Genomic DNA, 16,788 nt, shown 5'->3' with positions numbered 1-16,788 from the left:
CGCATGTGTGTGTGTGTGTGTGTGTGTGTGTGTGTGTGTGTGTGTGTGTGTGTGTGTGTGTGTGTGTGTGTGTTGCGTGCTAGCTACAGTAGATAGTTTGTTGCTTTGTTGGAGCGGCTAATTTGGCCATCTGGACTATTAAAGCCACAACAGAGGGTCTTGTTACAGTACACACACGCACGCACACACACATATGCGCACACACGCACGCACGCACGCACGCACGCACGCACGCACGCATGCACGCACGCACGTGCTCACACGCACATACACAACACACCGGACCATTCCTGCCTGCTGGGACTGCATGCAACTCAGGAAACCATGTCAGATTGTTTGTGTGTGCGCGTCTGTGCGTGTGTCCACTATAGTGACATCATCGATGGGGAATCCAAGCTAATAGAAACTGCAGGCTTTCTATTCCTGAAAAGTTGCAATGCGAAAATGGAAGCCATTGTTCTCACGATATTACAAATCTAAATATATATTTAAAAATAATCTGCCTAATGATGATGTCGCTCGTGGACGGGTTTCTGAACTGCCCACAGCCCTCCTATGAGACACAAAGTAGAAAAGAATTGTGCTATTTTATCAGGAACATTAGTGATCGGACCAATTATGTGAATTATAGCTTCTGCTAAATGCCTAAATTGTAATTGTAAAGCAGAATGAGCGTGCACAGTACTATTTACAATGTATGCATTTAGCAGACAGGCTAGGGGAATTTCTTACTAACCCTTTTTTTTACAAAAGTAAGTGGATATGTATATTGACCCAAAAAAAAAAAAAAAGATATAGGGCACTGGTCCTTTAAGAAAAGCGTAGGAGGGGTCTAACGCCAGCACACGTAGACCAGGAAGAGTGCAGCAACAACACTTCATGGACTAACCTGTCACATCGTCTAGATCAGATGTAAACACAAAACTAAAACCAATTGCGTGATTGAATAGGAGTTCTAGCGTTTGACCCACATGGACGGTAAATCCGCTAATTCCTTATGAAACGCTCGGCATGTTTTTTTTTTGTTTTTTTTCAATGACGAATTGATACACGTCTTCATATACGGTAAGAAAACAGCTTGTGCGAAACTCCCCTTTAACCAGAGTGACTTACAATAAACAATAAGATAAACACTCATCCAATGCAGAGAGATAGTGTAGTGCCTCACCAGTAAACCAAGAACCTACAGTAGCATCAGTCTAACATAGTAACAGGTGACCAGATTTGACTGAGGGGCTGCTATGGTGCCTTATCCTAGATGAGTTAATAGCACTAGAGCATGTCTGAAGTAGCCTAAATGTCAGAGCTGAAATTGACATATAAATAGGAAATAATATAAATGCTTAAACATGTAGCTATATATATAATATAGGTGAAATGTTAGAGTCCACAGAAGTGAACCTTTCAAGCCTGTTTTCTCAACTCGCTGTTTTCTGCAAGACATTACTCTATAAGCCATATCTCCAAAGCAGGTGGGTCAAACTGAACAACCAATATGTCAATTTGAAGCTATGATTACCTGCTTTCATATAGCCTAATGAAAAAAACGAAAATGGAAAAAAGTCCAATGACTTAGCCCCAGTCACAATTGGTCACTATTACTATCAAAATAATGATCTGTACGAGGTAAACAATGAGCCTAGCATCTGTCTAAGTAACTATCACAATTTTAAGAAAAAACAAGGCTATACCCTACAATTAACAAAAACATGAGAAAAAATTATCAAGGTCAATACCAAGACTGCATGGTCGTCATAATAGGTAACAGTAAAATGTATCTATTTGCATTTCCATATATATCCATTTGGTTGGACACGCTCAGAGCTAAACTGACACTGAGGGTTTTGCTGAGCTTCCCGGTTCCACCACAGCACATTAGCAAAGGACGGATACCGCTGAATTTGGCTGAATGGAAGCCCAAATGGAGCCTCCTAATGGCCCTCGGCTCGGTTCATGGCTTTTTGTATGAAGTGAATTCAAATGTTATTAGAAGGCTGGATTCTCACACAGGGCTAGCTTGCTCATTAACTCATTATTGGCGGGAACCCCTTTTGGTGTTTTAAATAAGCATTATGTAATACTTTAGCTATTGAAAAATAGCAGATCTACAAGCTCATAGCGCGCCACCGATTGGCGCGCTATGAGCTTGTAGGTCTGCTATTTTTGAAAAATCGTGAAAATGCGGCACAAATCTTTGAATATATATATTCTTTCAGAGCGAACGTTTTTTTTATTTTGACGCCAGGCCTAAATGGGTTAAAAGATGAGGAGCAACGCAGGCTGAATAAATGCATTCCCTCCCTCACCCCGCCGGGTCCCGGCTTTCATTAAAGCATGGACACTTGTGATGCACTGCAAAAAAAAACCTGCAACTCTCCAACGGGCCCCTGTGGTGGTTGGTTCCTGGAACGGATCCATTTTCACACTACTCTTAAGAGTTGACGTGACAGTCAGGATTTTGCCGTTTAGAGCAGTGGTTTCTAAAGTGGCGTCCGGGGACCCCCAGGGTCCTTGAGGGAGTTCCAGGGGGTCCCAAGCTAAATGATAGTTAGAAACCAAATGGACCCTAATGGGTCTGTAACCTCTCAGGGCTAAATTAGCATTGATTTTACAATGTAAATTGGGGTCCCAGAGAGAGAAATCACAGGATTAAATTGAGGTCTGTCCGTAATCCTAATAACGCATGTCAAACCGGGGGAGTCCTTGAAATGAAAATGGTTGAAAATCACTGCTAGAACCATACAAATCTTCTCTTATGGGGGTCCCTGGCATATATTTTCAAATGGGGGTCCGCGGGCAAATAAGTGTTCATTTTGGGGGTCCTTGTCATTACAAAGTTTGGTGAACAACTGGTTTAGAGACCATAAATCAGCAAATGTATAGCGACCCCGCCCCGCCCCATGCACCTCTCTCATACCATTCTACCTTATTCTCTTGGTATACAATGTCATTAAAGCACTAATGCTGTCGTCATACAGGAACCTAACCCAAGTAAATGTGGGACCTACCGTATATATACTCATGAAAAGGCCATTTAACTTGGGACCCAAAATAAACAGGCCTGTGACCATAAATTTAATGTATGTATGTATGTATGTACATAAATTGAATGTATGTATGGGACCATAAATGGTCCCATACATACATTAAATGCCATGTGGAATGTGTTTGAATCTGAGTCAAGCTTTTTGCAAAAACACACTCTCCTTGAATTGAACCCGACAGCTATTTTTCTTAAAACTTTTAAAACTTTGTAGAGAGAAGGGAGAGGGTAAGTGTGCGTGCGTGCGTGCGTGCGTGCGTGCGTGCGTGCGTGCGTGCGTGCGTGCGTGCAAGTGTGTTGTGAGCAAGTGTGGGCGACCATGTGTGAAGCATCGTACTGTAGTAAGGCAAATAAATAGTGAGAAATGGAAAATGAATGAAATATATTTCAAGAAATCGCTAAAGGGAGATCGACTTTTGGTGTTTGGTGGTTTCATTGCATAATGGACCAATAAATACATAAAAAACAATACTATAAAATAAAGAATAGCATTTATTTTAAGAAAGATAAGAAATTGAATAAATAGTGTATCTGATCAACAGTAGCATGGGACAGACAGACATCAGATACATGTTCAAAATATTTTCATGACTGGTGGCCATGTTTTATTCCTGCCCCTGGTCAGTCAGACTGAATTAAATATGTGCATTTCATTTTGGGATTTGGGCACATTGAAAAATATTGAAAATAGCAGATCCACTAGTTAAGACTTTGCCGACTTGCGATGTGATGTGAGCTTTTGGATCCACTATTGTCGCTATTTGTCAGACCCATAATTTGTGTTGGCAATTTTGTGATGATGTCGCAGTCTCTTCAGAGAGCGTTGCTGCGTCACTGCGTCCGTCTGTCCCTCCGCCTGTCCGTCCCTCCAGCTCCGTTCTACCTCTGTGGGGACCACTGGTGGATAAAGTGCTCACTTTCTTTCCTTAAAAAAAATCAATACTGCAATATAGCTATAACTCTACTCTACTCTTTAACTGTTAGAAGTAAAAGTCCGGAATTTAAAATGTACTTGAGTATAAGTGCAAAAGTTTTGGTATCAAGGGTAGAGACGTGTTTGAACACATACACGGGCCCGGGGTAGAGACACGGGCCCGTGTCTGAATACAGACACGGGTCCGGGATAGAGACACGGGCCAGTGTCTGAATACAGACACGGGTCCGGGGTAGAGACACGGGCCCGTGTCTAAATACAGACACGGGTCCGGGATAGAGACACGAGCCCGTGTCTGAATACAGACACGGGTCCGGGGTAGAGACGTGTCTGAACACCAACCCTGAACACAGACTCTGGCCCGGGGTAGAGACATGTCTGAACACAGACTCGGGCCCGGGGTGGTATCTTTATGTAAAACGCTGCCGCCCGGGGTGGTATCTTTATGTAAAACGCTGCCGCCCGGGGTGGTATCTTTATGTAAAACGCTGCCGCCCGGGGTGGTATCTTTATGTAAAACGCTGCCGCCCGGGGTGGTATCTTTATGTAAAAGTGCTGCCGAGCGTCAGCGCAGCGGAACGTGTCAATGTGACACGGCGATTTACCACTGTGTCAATGTGCTGCTCAGTGGTCTCTATGGCTTTACCATACCAGAGACTAGTCTAGATTCACCACTGTGTCAATGTGCTGCTCAGTGGTCCCTATGGCTTTACTATACCAGAGACTAGTCTAGATTTACCACTGTACTGTCAATGTGCTGCTCAGTGGTCCCTATGGCTTTACCATACCAGAGACTAGTCTAGATTTACCACTGTACTGTCAATGTGCTGCTCAGTGGTCCCTATGGCTTTACCATACCAGAGACTAGTCTAGATTTACCACCGTGTCAATGTGCTGCTCAGTGGTCCCTGTGGCTTTACCATATAGAGACTAGTCTAGATTTACCACTGTGTCTATGTGCTGCTCAGTGGTCCCTATGGCTTTACCATACCAGAGACTAGTCTAGATTTACCACCATGTCAATGTGCTGCTCAGTGGTCCCTATGGCTTTACCATACCAGAGACTAGTCTAGATTTACCACCATGTCAATGTGCTGCTCAGTGGTCCATATGGCTTTACCATATAGAGACTAGTCTAGATTTACCACCGTGTCAATGTGCTGCTCAGTGGTCCCTATGGCTTTACCATACCGGAGACTAGTCTAGATTTACCACCATGTCAATGTGCTGCTCAGTGGTCCCTATGGCTTTACCATATAGAGACTAGTCTAGATTCACCACCGTGTCAATGTGCTGCTCAGTGGTCCCTATGGCTTTACCATACCAGAGACTAGTCTAGATTTACCACTGTGTCAATGTGCTGCTCAGTGGTCCCTATGGCTTTACCATACCAGAGACTAGTCTAGATTTACCACCATGTCAATGTGCTGCTCAGTGGTCCCTATGGCTTTACCATATAGAGACTAGTCTAGATTTACCACCATGTCAATGTGCTGCTCAGTGGTCCCTATGGCTTTACCATATAGAGACTAGTCTAGTTTCACCACTGTGTCAATGTGCTGCTCAGTGGTCCCTATGGCTTTACCATATAGAGACTAGTCTAGATTCACCACTGTGTCAATGTGCTGCTCAGTGGTCCCTATGGCTTTACCATACCAGAGACTAGTCTAGATTTACCACCATGTCAATGTGCTGCTCAGTGGTCCCTATGGCTTTACCATACCGGAGACTAGTCTAGATTTACCACTGTGTCAATGTGCTGCTCAGTGGTCCCTATGGCTTTACCATACCAGAGACTAGTCTAGATTCACCACCATGTCAATGTGCTGCTCAGTGGTCCCTATGGCTTTACCATACCAGAGACTAGTCTAGATTTACCACTGTGTCAATGTGCTGCTCAGTGGTCCCTATGGCTTTAACATACCAGAGACTAGTCTAGATTTACCACCATGTCAATGTGCTGCTCAGTGGTCCCTATGGCTTTACCATACCGGAGACTAGTCTAGATTCACCACCGTGTCAATGTGCTGCTCAGTGGTCTCTGTGGCTTTACCATACCAGAGACTAGTCTAGATTTACCACTGTGTCAATGTGCTGCTCAGTGGTCCCTATGGCTTTACCATATAGAGACTAGTCTAGATTCACCACCGTGTCAATGTGCTGCTCAGTGGTCCCTATGGCTTTACCATATAGAGACTAGTCTAGATTTACCACCGTGTTAATGTGCTGCTCAGTGGTCCCTATGGCTTTACCATATAGAGACTAGTCTAGATTAACCACCATGTCAATGTGCTGCTCAGTGGTCCCTATGGCTTTACCATACCAGAGACTAGTCTAGATTTACCACTGTGTCAATGTGCTGCTCAGTGGTCCCTATGGCTTTACCATACCAGAGACTAGTCTAGATTTACCACCATGTCAATGTGCTGCTCAGTGGTCCCTATGGCTTTACCATATAGAGACTAGTCTAGATTTACCACTGTGTCAATGTGCTGCTCAGTGGTCCCTATGGCTTTACCATACCAGAGACTAGTCTAGATTTACCACCATGTCAATGTGCTGCTCAGTGGTCCCTATGGCTTTACCATATAGAGACTAGTCTAGATTTACCACTGTGTCAATGTGCTGCTCAGTGGTCTCTATGGCTTTACCATATAGAGACTAGTCTAGATTCACCACCATGTCAATGTGCTGCTCAGTGGTCTCTATGGCTTTACCATACCAGAGACTAGTCTAGATTTACCACTGTGTCAATGTGCTGCTCAGTGGTCCCTATGGCTTTACCATACCAGAGACTAGTCTAGATTTACCACCATGTCAATGTGCTGCTCAGTGGTCCCTATGGCTTTACCATATAGAGACTAGTCTAGATTTACCACTGTGTCAATGTGCTGCTCAGTGGTCCCTATGGCTTTACCATACCAGAGACTAGTCTAGATTTACCACCATGTCAATGTGCTGCTCAGTGGTCCCTATGGCTTTACCATATAGAGACTAGTCTAGATTCACCACCGTGTCAATGTGCTGCTCAGTGGTCCCTATGGCTTTACCATACCAGAGACTAGTCTAGATTTACCACTGTGTCAATGTGCTGCTCAGTGGTCCCTATGGCTTTACCATACCAGAGACTAGTCTAGATTTACCACCATGTCAATGTGCTGCTCAGTGGTCCCTATGGCTTTACCATATAGAGACTAGTCTAGATTTACCACTGTGTCAATGTGCTGCTCAGTGGTCCCTATGGCTTTACCATACCGGAGACTAGTCTAGATTAACCACCATGTCAATGTGCTGCTCAGTGGTCTCTATGGCTTTACCATACCAGAGACTAGTCTAGATTTACCACTGTGTCAATGTGCTGCTCAGTGGTCCCTATGGCTTTACCATACCAGAGACTAGTCTAGATTTACCACCATGTCAATGTGCTGCTCAGTGGTCCCTATGGCTTTACCATATAGAGACTAGTCTAGATTTACCACTGTGTCAATGTGCTGCTCAGTGGTCCCTATGGCTTTACCATATAGAGACTAGTCTAGATTTACCACCGTGTCAATGTGCTGCTCAGTGGTCCCTATGGCTTTACCATATAGAGACTAGTCTAGATTTACCACTGTGTCAATGTGCTGCTCAGTGGTCCCTATGGCTTTACCATACCAGAGACTAGTCTAGATTTACCACCATGTCAATGTGCTGCTCAGTGGTCCCTATGGCTTTACCATATAGAGACTAGTCTAGATTTACCACTGTGTCAATGTGCTGCTCAGTGGTCCCTATGGCTTTACCATATAGAGACTAGTCTAGATTTACCACCATGTCAATGTGCTGCTCAGTGTTCCCTATGGCTTTACCATATAGAGACTAGTCTAGATTCACCACTGTGTCAATGTGCTGCTCAGTGGTCCCTATGGCTTTACCATACCAGAGACTAGTCTAGATTTACCACCATGTCAATGTGCTGCTCAGTGGTCCCTATGGCTTTACCATACCAAAGACTAGTCTAGATTTACCACTGTGTCAATGTGCTGCTCAGTGGTCCCTATGGCTTTACCATATAGAGACTAGTCTAGATTTACCACCGTGTCAATGTTCTGCTCAGTGGTCCCTATGGCTTTACCATAGAGACTAGTCTAGATTTACCACTGTGTCAATGTGCTGCTCAGTGGTCCCTATGGCTTTACCATATAGAGACTAGTCTAGATTTACCACCGTGTCAATGTGCTGCTCAGTGGTCCCTATGGCTTTACCATAGAGACTAGTCTAGATTTACCACCGTGTCAATGTGCTGCTCAGTGGTCCCTATGGCTTTACCATAGAGACTAGTCTAGATTCACCACCGTGTCAATGTGCTGCTCAGTGGTCCCTATGGCTTTACCATACCAGAGACTAGTCTAGATTTACCACCATGTCAATGTGCTGCTCAGTGGTCCCTATGGCTTTACCATACCGGAGACTAGTCTAGATTTACCACTGTGTCAATGTGCTGCTCAGTGGTCCCTATGGCTTTACCATACCAGAGACTAGTCTAGATTCACCACCATGTCAATGTGCTGCTCAGTGGTCCCTATGGCTTTACCATACCAGAGACTAGTCTAGATTTACCACTGTGTCAATGTGCTGCTCAGTGGTCCCTATGGCTTTAACATACCAGAGACTAGTCTAGATTTACCACCATGTCAATGTGCTGCTCAGTGGTCCCTATGGCTTTACCATACCGGAGACTAGTCTAGATTCACCACCGTGTCAATGTGCTGCTCAGTGGTCTCTGTGGCTTTACCATACCAGAGACTAGTCTAGATTTACCACTGTGTCAATGTGCTGCTCAGTGGTCCCTATGGCTTTACCATATAGAGACTAGTCTAGATTCACCACCGTGTCAATGTGCTGCTCAGTGGTCCCTATGGCTTTACCATATAGAGACTAGTCTAGATTTACCACCGTGTTAATGTGCTGCTCAGTGGTCCCTATGGCTTTACCATATAGAGACTAGTCTAGATTAACCACCATGTCAATGTGCTGCTCAGTGGTCTCTATGGCTTTACCATACCAGAGACTAGTCTAGATTTACCACTGTGTCAATGTGCTGCTCAGTGGTCCCTATGGCTTTACCATACCAGAGACTAGTCTAGATTTACCACCATGTCAATGTGCTGCTCAGTGGTCCCTATGGCTTTACCATACCAGAGACTAGTCTAGATTTACCACTGTGTCAATGTGCTGCTCAGTGGTCCCTATGGCTTTACCATACCAGAGACTAGTCTAGATTTACCACCCTGTCAATGTGCTGCTCAGTGGTCCCTATGGCTTTACCATACCAGAGACTAGTCTAGATTTACCACCCTGTCAATGTGCTGCTCACGCTCAGTGGTCCCTATGGCTTTACCATATAGAGACTAGTCTAGATTTACCACCGTGTCAATGTGCTGCTCAGTGGTCCCTATGGCTTTACCATATAGAGACTAGTCTAGATTTACCACCATGTCAATGTGCTGCTCAGTGGTCCCTATGGCTTTACCATAATAGAGACTAGTCTAGATTTACCACAGTGTCAATGTGCTGCTCAGTGGTCCCTATGGCTTTACCATATAGAGACTAGTCTAGATTTACCACCATGTCAATGTGCTGCTCAGTGGTCCCTATGGCTTTACCATAATAGAGACTAGTCTAGATTTACCACCGTGTCAATGTGCTGCTCAGTGGTCCCTATGGCTTTACCATATAGAGACTAGTCTAGATTTACCACTGTGTCAATGTGCTGCTCAGTGGTCTCTATGGCTTTACCATACCAGAGACTAGTCTAGATTTACCACCGTGTCAATGTGCTGCTCAGTGGTCCCTATGGCTTTACCATACCAGAGACTAGTCTAGATTTACCACTGTGTCAATGTGCTGCTCAGTGGTCCCTATGGCTTTACCATATAGAGACTAGTCTAGATTTACCACCATGTCAATGTGCTGCTCAGTGGTCCCTATGGCTTTACCATATAGAGACTAGTCTAGATTTACCACCATGTCAATGTGCTGCTCAGTGGTCCCTATGGCTTTACCATAATAGAGACTAGTCTAGATTCACCACCGTGTCAATGTGCTGCTCAGTGGTCCCTATGGCTTTACCATACCAGAGACTAGTCTAGATTTACCACTGTGTCAATGTGCTGCTCAGTGGTCCCTATGGCTTTACCATACCAGAGACTAGTCTAGATTTACCACCATGTCAATGTGCTGCTCAGTGGTCCCTATGGCTTTACCATATAGAGACTAGTCTAGATTTACCACCGTGTCTTTACCATACCGAAGACCACCGACAAGCACACAGACGCACTTTTGCACTTTTAGTACTGCACTTTTTGGGCAGTGCTGGAAAAAGTACTCAAATGTTTTACTTAAGTAAAAGTATCAATACTGCAATGTAGGAATACTCTGTTACAAGTAAAAGTCCGGAATGAAACATTTACTTCAGTAAAAGTATTGGTATCAAATCAAAATGTACTTAAAGTACGAAAAGTAGATAGTACTTATTGTGCAGAATGTACCAGTTTTCAAATGTATACAAATCTTTTGAAAATAGCAGATCTACAAGCTCACAAATCACAATGTGCCGCATCGTGACGCATTGTGAGCTTGCAGATCAGCTATTTTCAAATGGCCAAAATGTATAGGGCTGAAGTGGTTACTATTATGTTTTGTAATAATAATAATCCAAATCTACAAAGTAACTAAAGTTTTCAAATAATTGTAGTGGAGTAAAAGTACAATATTTGCCTCTGAGATGTATAGTGGAGAAATTACAAATTGTACTTAAAGGGGAAAACCACCCATTTTCAACATTTTACTGTCATTAATATACCTTAGAGCTGTTGTGTTGAAATAATACAAAAGTGTAATTATGAAAAGAAATCATTAACATGGTGAAACACATCTTGATGACATTATCAAGATGTGTTTCACCATGTTAATGATTTTTTTCAGACCTCTAGTTCTAGGAAACACAGAATGGGGGGACTTTTTTATTATTTCAACACAACAGCTCTAAGGTATATTAATGACATAGTAAAATGTTGAAAATGAGTGGAATGCCCCTTTAAGTACAGTACTAAGTAAATGTATTCAGTTACTTAGTACACACCGCTGCTTTTTGGAGGTACGTTTTATGTGCGTATGTCCTATTTATACTTTATACTGCTACTCTGCTACCTCTTAGAACCAAATATTATATTTTACTCCCCCACAGCAGTGATTTGAACACAGTCGTTAACCACTGCAAATGGATCAAACTATCACAGAGGGTTTAAACTCACTAAATGAAAGACATGGGTCCCTTAACCCATTTAGGCCTCGACATTTAAAAAAATGTCTTCAAAATCCTGAGAGTTTTCTGAAAAACCTCATGTTTCTGTATCAGTGGCAGGGCTGGACTGGGACAAAAATTCGGCCCGGGCATTTTCGCGTGAATTTGGCCCAGACCGGCCCACCACAACCAGCGCGCAGATAGGCAACATAATATTATGTGGCCCCCCCCCTGCACTGCACCGCCGGGGGGGGTCAGGGGGGGCGCTACCCCAGAATGGCAGCACGCCCGGACCTTTTCTGTTGGCCTGCCGCCTATTGGCCTGCCTGCCTGTCAAAAAAAAAAAAAAAAAAAAAAACATTTTTTTTTTTATCATGGCGGCCCCCTACGGTCGCGGCCCACCGGGCAAATGCCCGGTATGCCCGGTGGCCAGTCCAGCCCTGATCAGTGGTGCTCAATATTTCATGTCAAGGACCCCAAAAATTACATGTAATATGCCTCCGCCCCCCCTCCCATCTGAAAATATGTTGTTCCAGGGACCTCCCCAGAAGCAAAGATTTGAGTGAAAATGTTCACTCTGTAATAATATATATTCAAAGATTTGAGGCACATTTTCACGATTTTTCAAAAATAGCAGACCTACAAGTTCATAGCGCGGCACTCGGTGCCGCGCTATGAGCTTGTAGATCTGCTATTTTTGAATAGCTAAACGTATAACATAATGCTTTAAAACACCAAAAGGGGTTCCCGCCCAAAATGGGTTAATTCTCACCACAAGTTTACAAGACAGTGGATTGTCAACTACAGATGCAGTCAAATCCAGCATCAATGGACTGTGGAGCCGCAGGGGGAATCACGCCTGCCAGCACATTTTAGTCATGACTGAAAGGGAAATAAACAACTTTATTGGTCGACATCTAATCTGTCATTTATACTGATCAAGAGGTTTTCTTAAATCCTTTTTTTCCTCTTTGATTACCACTGGCTTTGAGTTACAATATGGCGCTATTATCGGAGGCGGCCAGATACAAACCAGCCGTTTTGTTTCTTCCATTCGCATGATGAAATTGAATGCTGGACATTGCTGGTTTTACTCATTGGTATAATTGGATTGATGCGAAACTGCTCGGGAGCTGGTCGTTATGGGGATGTTGCTGTTGAATTCGACACACACAGCACAATGCAGTGTCTTTATTGAAGTCAAACCGATATATTTGTGTGTGTGTGCGTGATGTCTGACCATAATGTGTGCGTGCATGTTTTGTATCTACTGTATTCTGTCGGCTTGTGTGCGTGCGTGCGTGCGTGCGTGCGTGCGTGCGTGCGTGCGTGCGTGCGTGCGTGCGTGCGTGCGTGCGTGCGTGCGTGCGTGCGTTTTTGTGTTTGTGTTTGGGTGTGTGTGTGTGTGTGTGTGTGTGTGTGTGTGTGTGTGTGTGTTCGTGTGTGTTCGTGTGTGTGTGTGTGTTGCCAGCGGACTTGATATACACTACAGCCAATCTAGCAGCGTAAATTGCTTTTAAAGGAAAAGTTGTGTGAAAGGCTGACACCAGATGGTTCACCTGAACCATGATGGATCTGCTGCACTGTGTGAGATTTGTCAGTGTGTCTGGAAGCCATCTATCTGTGTCTCTCACTAACCTGTCTGTCTGTCTGTCTGTCTGTCTGTCTGTCTGTCTGTCTGTCTGTCTGTCTGTCTGTCTGTCTGTCTGTCTGTCTGTCTGTCTGTCTGTCACTTGTCTGTCTGTCACTAACCTGTCTGTCTGTCTGTCACTAACCTGTCTGTCTCTCTGTCTGTCTGTCTCTCTCTGCCTATAGTAAATGAAGGTGGTGTGAGACAGGCGTCTAACTCCTGTCCGGACCCTGGAGAGCCCGAGAATGGAAAACGGAATGGCAACAATTTCAGGTAGGACGCACGCACACACGCACACACGCACGCACGCACGCACGCACGGACGCACGTAATTTTCACTACTTTTGTGCATCACTCTTGTACGACGATGTAGGTCATGGAAATACAAAGATACAAGATTTCTGCCCGACAGCAACGATATGCAGATTCTAACCTATAAATACGTCTCTTTTAAACTATCTCTTGTTAATTCTGTGCGTGTGTGTGTGTGTGTGTGTGTGTGTGTGTGTGTGTGTGCGTGTGTGTGTGTGCGTGTGCGTGTGCGTGTGTGTGTAGCATCGGCGGCGACGTGCACTTCACCTGTGGGGAGGACTACGTCCTCCAGGGCAGCAAAACCATCAGCTGTCAGAGAGTGGCCGAGGTGTTTGCAGCGTGGAGCGACCACAGGCCTGTCTGTAAAGGTCAGCAATTACTGTCACACACACACACACACACACACACACACACACACACACACACACACACACACACACACACACACACACACACACACAGTCACACACACACACACACACGGCCGGATGGAAAAACCGTGATGTTCCCAGGCTCCCCCGGAGTTAGTGTCTAAATGTCCTCGAGCAAGACCATAAATGGTAAATGGTAAATGGTGCATTTATATAGCGCCTTTATCCAAGGCGCTTTACATAGATTGTGCATTACATTCACCCATTCACACACACATGCATACACCGATTGCAGCGGAAGCCATGCAAGGTACCAACCAGCACATCGGGAGCAATTTGGGGTTCAGTGTCTTGCCCAAGGACACTTCGACATGTAGACAGGAGGAGCCGGGATTCGAACCGCCGACCCATGGATCATTGGACGACCTGCTCTACCTCCTGAGCCACAGCCATGTATAGCGCTTTGGATAATAGCGCTATATAAATGCACCATTTACAATTTACCACACACACACACACACAGTACTACTGAGACTGAGAGAGGCTAAATCATAAAGGTCAACACTAAATTAGACCAAAACGTTACAATCTGTAAGTGCCATACTAAATAATTGTTTTGAGGAACGACATAAACGTGCGCGAACTGGTGACACCGTGCGCAGCCAGCGAGAACGGCTGCATCCGCGCGCTTATATGCTTGACGCACCGGGTTTCATGTGTAAGTGGTTACAAACATTCCCCCCCACACCCATTTGATTTAGGTTCTTTTCTCTTTTTTTGTCTTTTTACGAATCGAGACCCTGACAAAGTACCACTCCTCAGAGAAAACAAGCCTAGCTATTGGTGTTGTTTCAGTGAAGGAACACAGGCACAGTTGTGTTCTTCAGTTCCTTGTTCTTAACCCATTTTGGCCTGGGAACGATTCTACAAAATACTACAGTTTTCTGAAAAACCCATGTTTCTATATGTCAGTGGTGCTCAATATTTCATCTCAAGGACCCCCAGAATTTTATGTAATTGGCCGCCGACCCCCATCTGAAAATATGTTGTTGCAGGGACCTCCCAGAAGCAAAGATTTGAGTTAAAAACTCGCTCTGTAACAATATATATTCAAAGATTTCAGGCACATTTTCACGATTTTTCAAAAAATAGCAGACCTACAAGTTCATAGTGCGGCACTCGGTGCCGCGCTATGAGCTTGTAGATCTGCTATTTTTCAATAGCTAAAGCATAACATAATGCTAACACCAAAAGGGATTCCCGCCCAGAAGGGGTTAAAGGTCGTGAGAGCACAGGCCACTGGCTGCGTGTCGCTGTGCAGCGGGTCCCTCATGAACTGTGGCTGGAGGCTGAGGGGGAAACTGAAGCGTTTCGGCTGTTCCAAATACCTCTTAAATTACTGCTCTTAAAAGGAGAGTGAAGCACTTGAAAGAAATAAAGGGACTAAATCCCAGACCGGGCACTCGAGGATGGGGGGGTATAAAGAAGTGATTCTAAAACTTTTCAATTTCAAGGACCTCCAGTTGTTTGGCACTATCGGCCACAGACCGCCATTTCCGTATGATTCGTATCTCTGTGACTCCAATAATGTACACTATGAAAAAACCAGAGTACCCCAATGGCACAGTCGGGGCAGTCGGCAAAAATAGATATTTAACTCAGGTCTGTTTCACTAAGAAGAAGAGGAGAGTTTAAAGGACTAAGGACTACTGTGCAGGCTGACGTTATCTCCTCCAACCTGGTTTAAGTCTTACTTTTAGTTTGTCAAGGACTGCTCATGCGGTTGGCCACTACTGTTAAATGAAGCTCAAGAAAAGAATGCACGCGCGAAACTCACGCACACATACACCCACACACATATATGGGCATGAGATGCACGTTGTATGCGTGCACACACATACACAGCTGTACGCAGACAGACACACGTGCGCGTATCTATGGACCCACGCGCACACACAGCGGTCATCTGTCATGTTAAATGCCAAAGTCATTTGTCATGTCTCCCTTCAGTGGGTCTCAGAGTGTAGCAGGAGACACATACTTTAACATAAAAACCAATATTCATTCTGTGCGTGTGCGCGCACGTGTGTGTGCGCGCGTGTGCGTGCGTGCACATGCGTGCGCGTGTGTGCTCTTTTTGTGACATACTTAAGCTCCAAAGTAAAACTTGGTGAGATCCAAAGCGGAGAGGGAGAGAGGTCACGAATGAGGGACGATAGAGGTGAGGATGAGAAGAGGAGGACCCACTTCTAAATCTCAAAAGCGGACGTGGGCCGTGTGCATTTTCAGAACATATTTTAACACTCCCATCAGCCAGGACAAAGTTCTTTGTCCTTTCTATTAGTAACGCCCGACGCCCAGGACGAAGTCTTGTCCAAAAGACGAAGTTTATTGATATGAGATCGCATGGCTCAACAGCCTGGGAGCGCCTGTTGGGCAATCCTCGGTGACGCGCAAGAGTGAGACGTCATCGAAAAACTCCCTCCCCTGTTTAGCTGATGAAAACGAAAATCTTAAAACGTTCATAACTCGCGATCTAAATCATCCCGTCTAATTATGAAAAAAGATCCTGTGTTAGACGGTGCTCCGCGGTCCAGTCGCTAGTCGCGATAGATTTATTCTTACCTCCCGTTGTTGTTGATCGACTCTAGAGTGGTGTGGCTATTGTTAGCTGCTACGCACATATTCACAACAACAACCCGTCCGTCCGGAAAAGGGGTCCGTGTTTATAAATCGAATGGGCGCTATAATGTAATGGATTAAATAACCCCGGGCAATTAAAGTGTTAACACCTTGACAGCCCAGAACGGAAATCTCCGTCCTATTAATTAATTACGTCCGATGCCCAGATATCAGCGCGCACCACTGGTGCGTCATCAAAAGTGTTCCCCCATCCATTTTAATGGACGTGAGGCAAAATCTTCTGACGCTAATAACTCTGAATCTAAATCAATGATTAAAATTCTAACCAAAGGTTATGTTTTTGATGGCCGCGTTAGAAGTAATCATGCCTCGGGTCGTCAGCGATCCTCCCGCGGGTGTTTTGGTTAGATGCTATGCTATCACCAGTAATCAAGATGGAGTCCTGTATTCCCTTGAAATGGGCTCTGAAGCTGGGCACACCGATTTACTGGTTCCAACAGACCCTGTGCTCTCAAGTGTTAAGTAGTTCCGGTCATTTGGTGGGGTTCCAGGGACCACCAGTGGTCTTAG

General features: G+C 44.8%; 1 protein-coding gene across 1 annotated transcript in view; it reads left to right on the top strand.

The window, feature by feature from the left end:
- LOC306938742 (CUB and sushi domain-containing protein 3-like) overlaps positions 1 to 16,788 on the top strand; it is a 575,885-nt gene that overhangs the window by 367,203 nt on the left and 191,894 nt on the right. Inside the window, exons 7-8 of the mRNA XM_079523009.1 lie at positions 13,078 to 13,165; positions 13,448 to 13,572. Of these exons, the coding sequence (XP_079379135.1) occupies positions 13,078 to 13,165; positions 13,448 to 13,572 (213 nt within the window). The remainder of the gene's footprint in view (positions 1 to 13,077; positions 13,166 to 13,447; positions 13,573 to 16,788) is intronic.

The sequence above is a fragment of the Electrona antarctica genome, assembly GCF_951216825.1.
Source record: "Electrona antarctica genome assembly, chromosome: 15".
Taxonomy (NCBI): Eukaryota; Metazoa; Chordata; class Actinopteri; order Myctophiformes; family Myctophidae; genus Electrona; species Electrona antarctica.
Note: the sequence above shows the minus strand (reverse complement) of the source record. Positions and strands in the feature narration are given on the sequence as shown.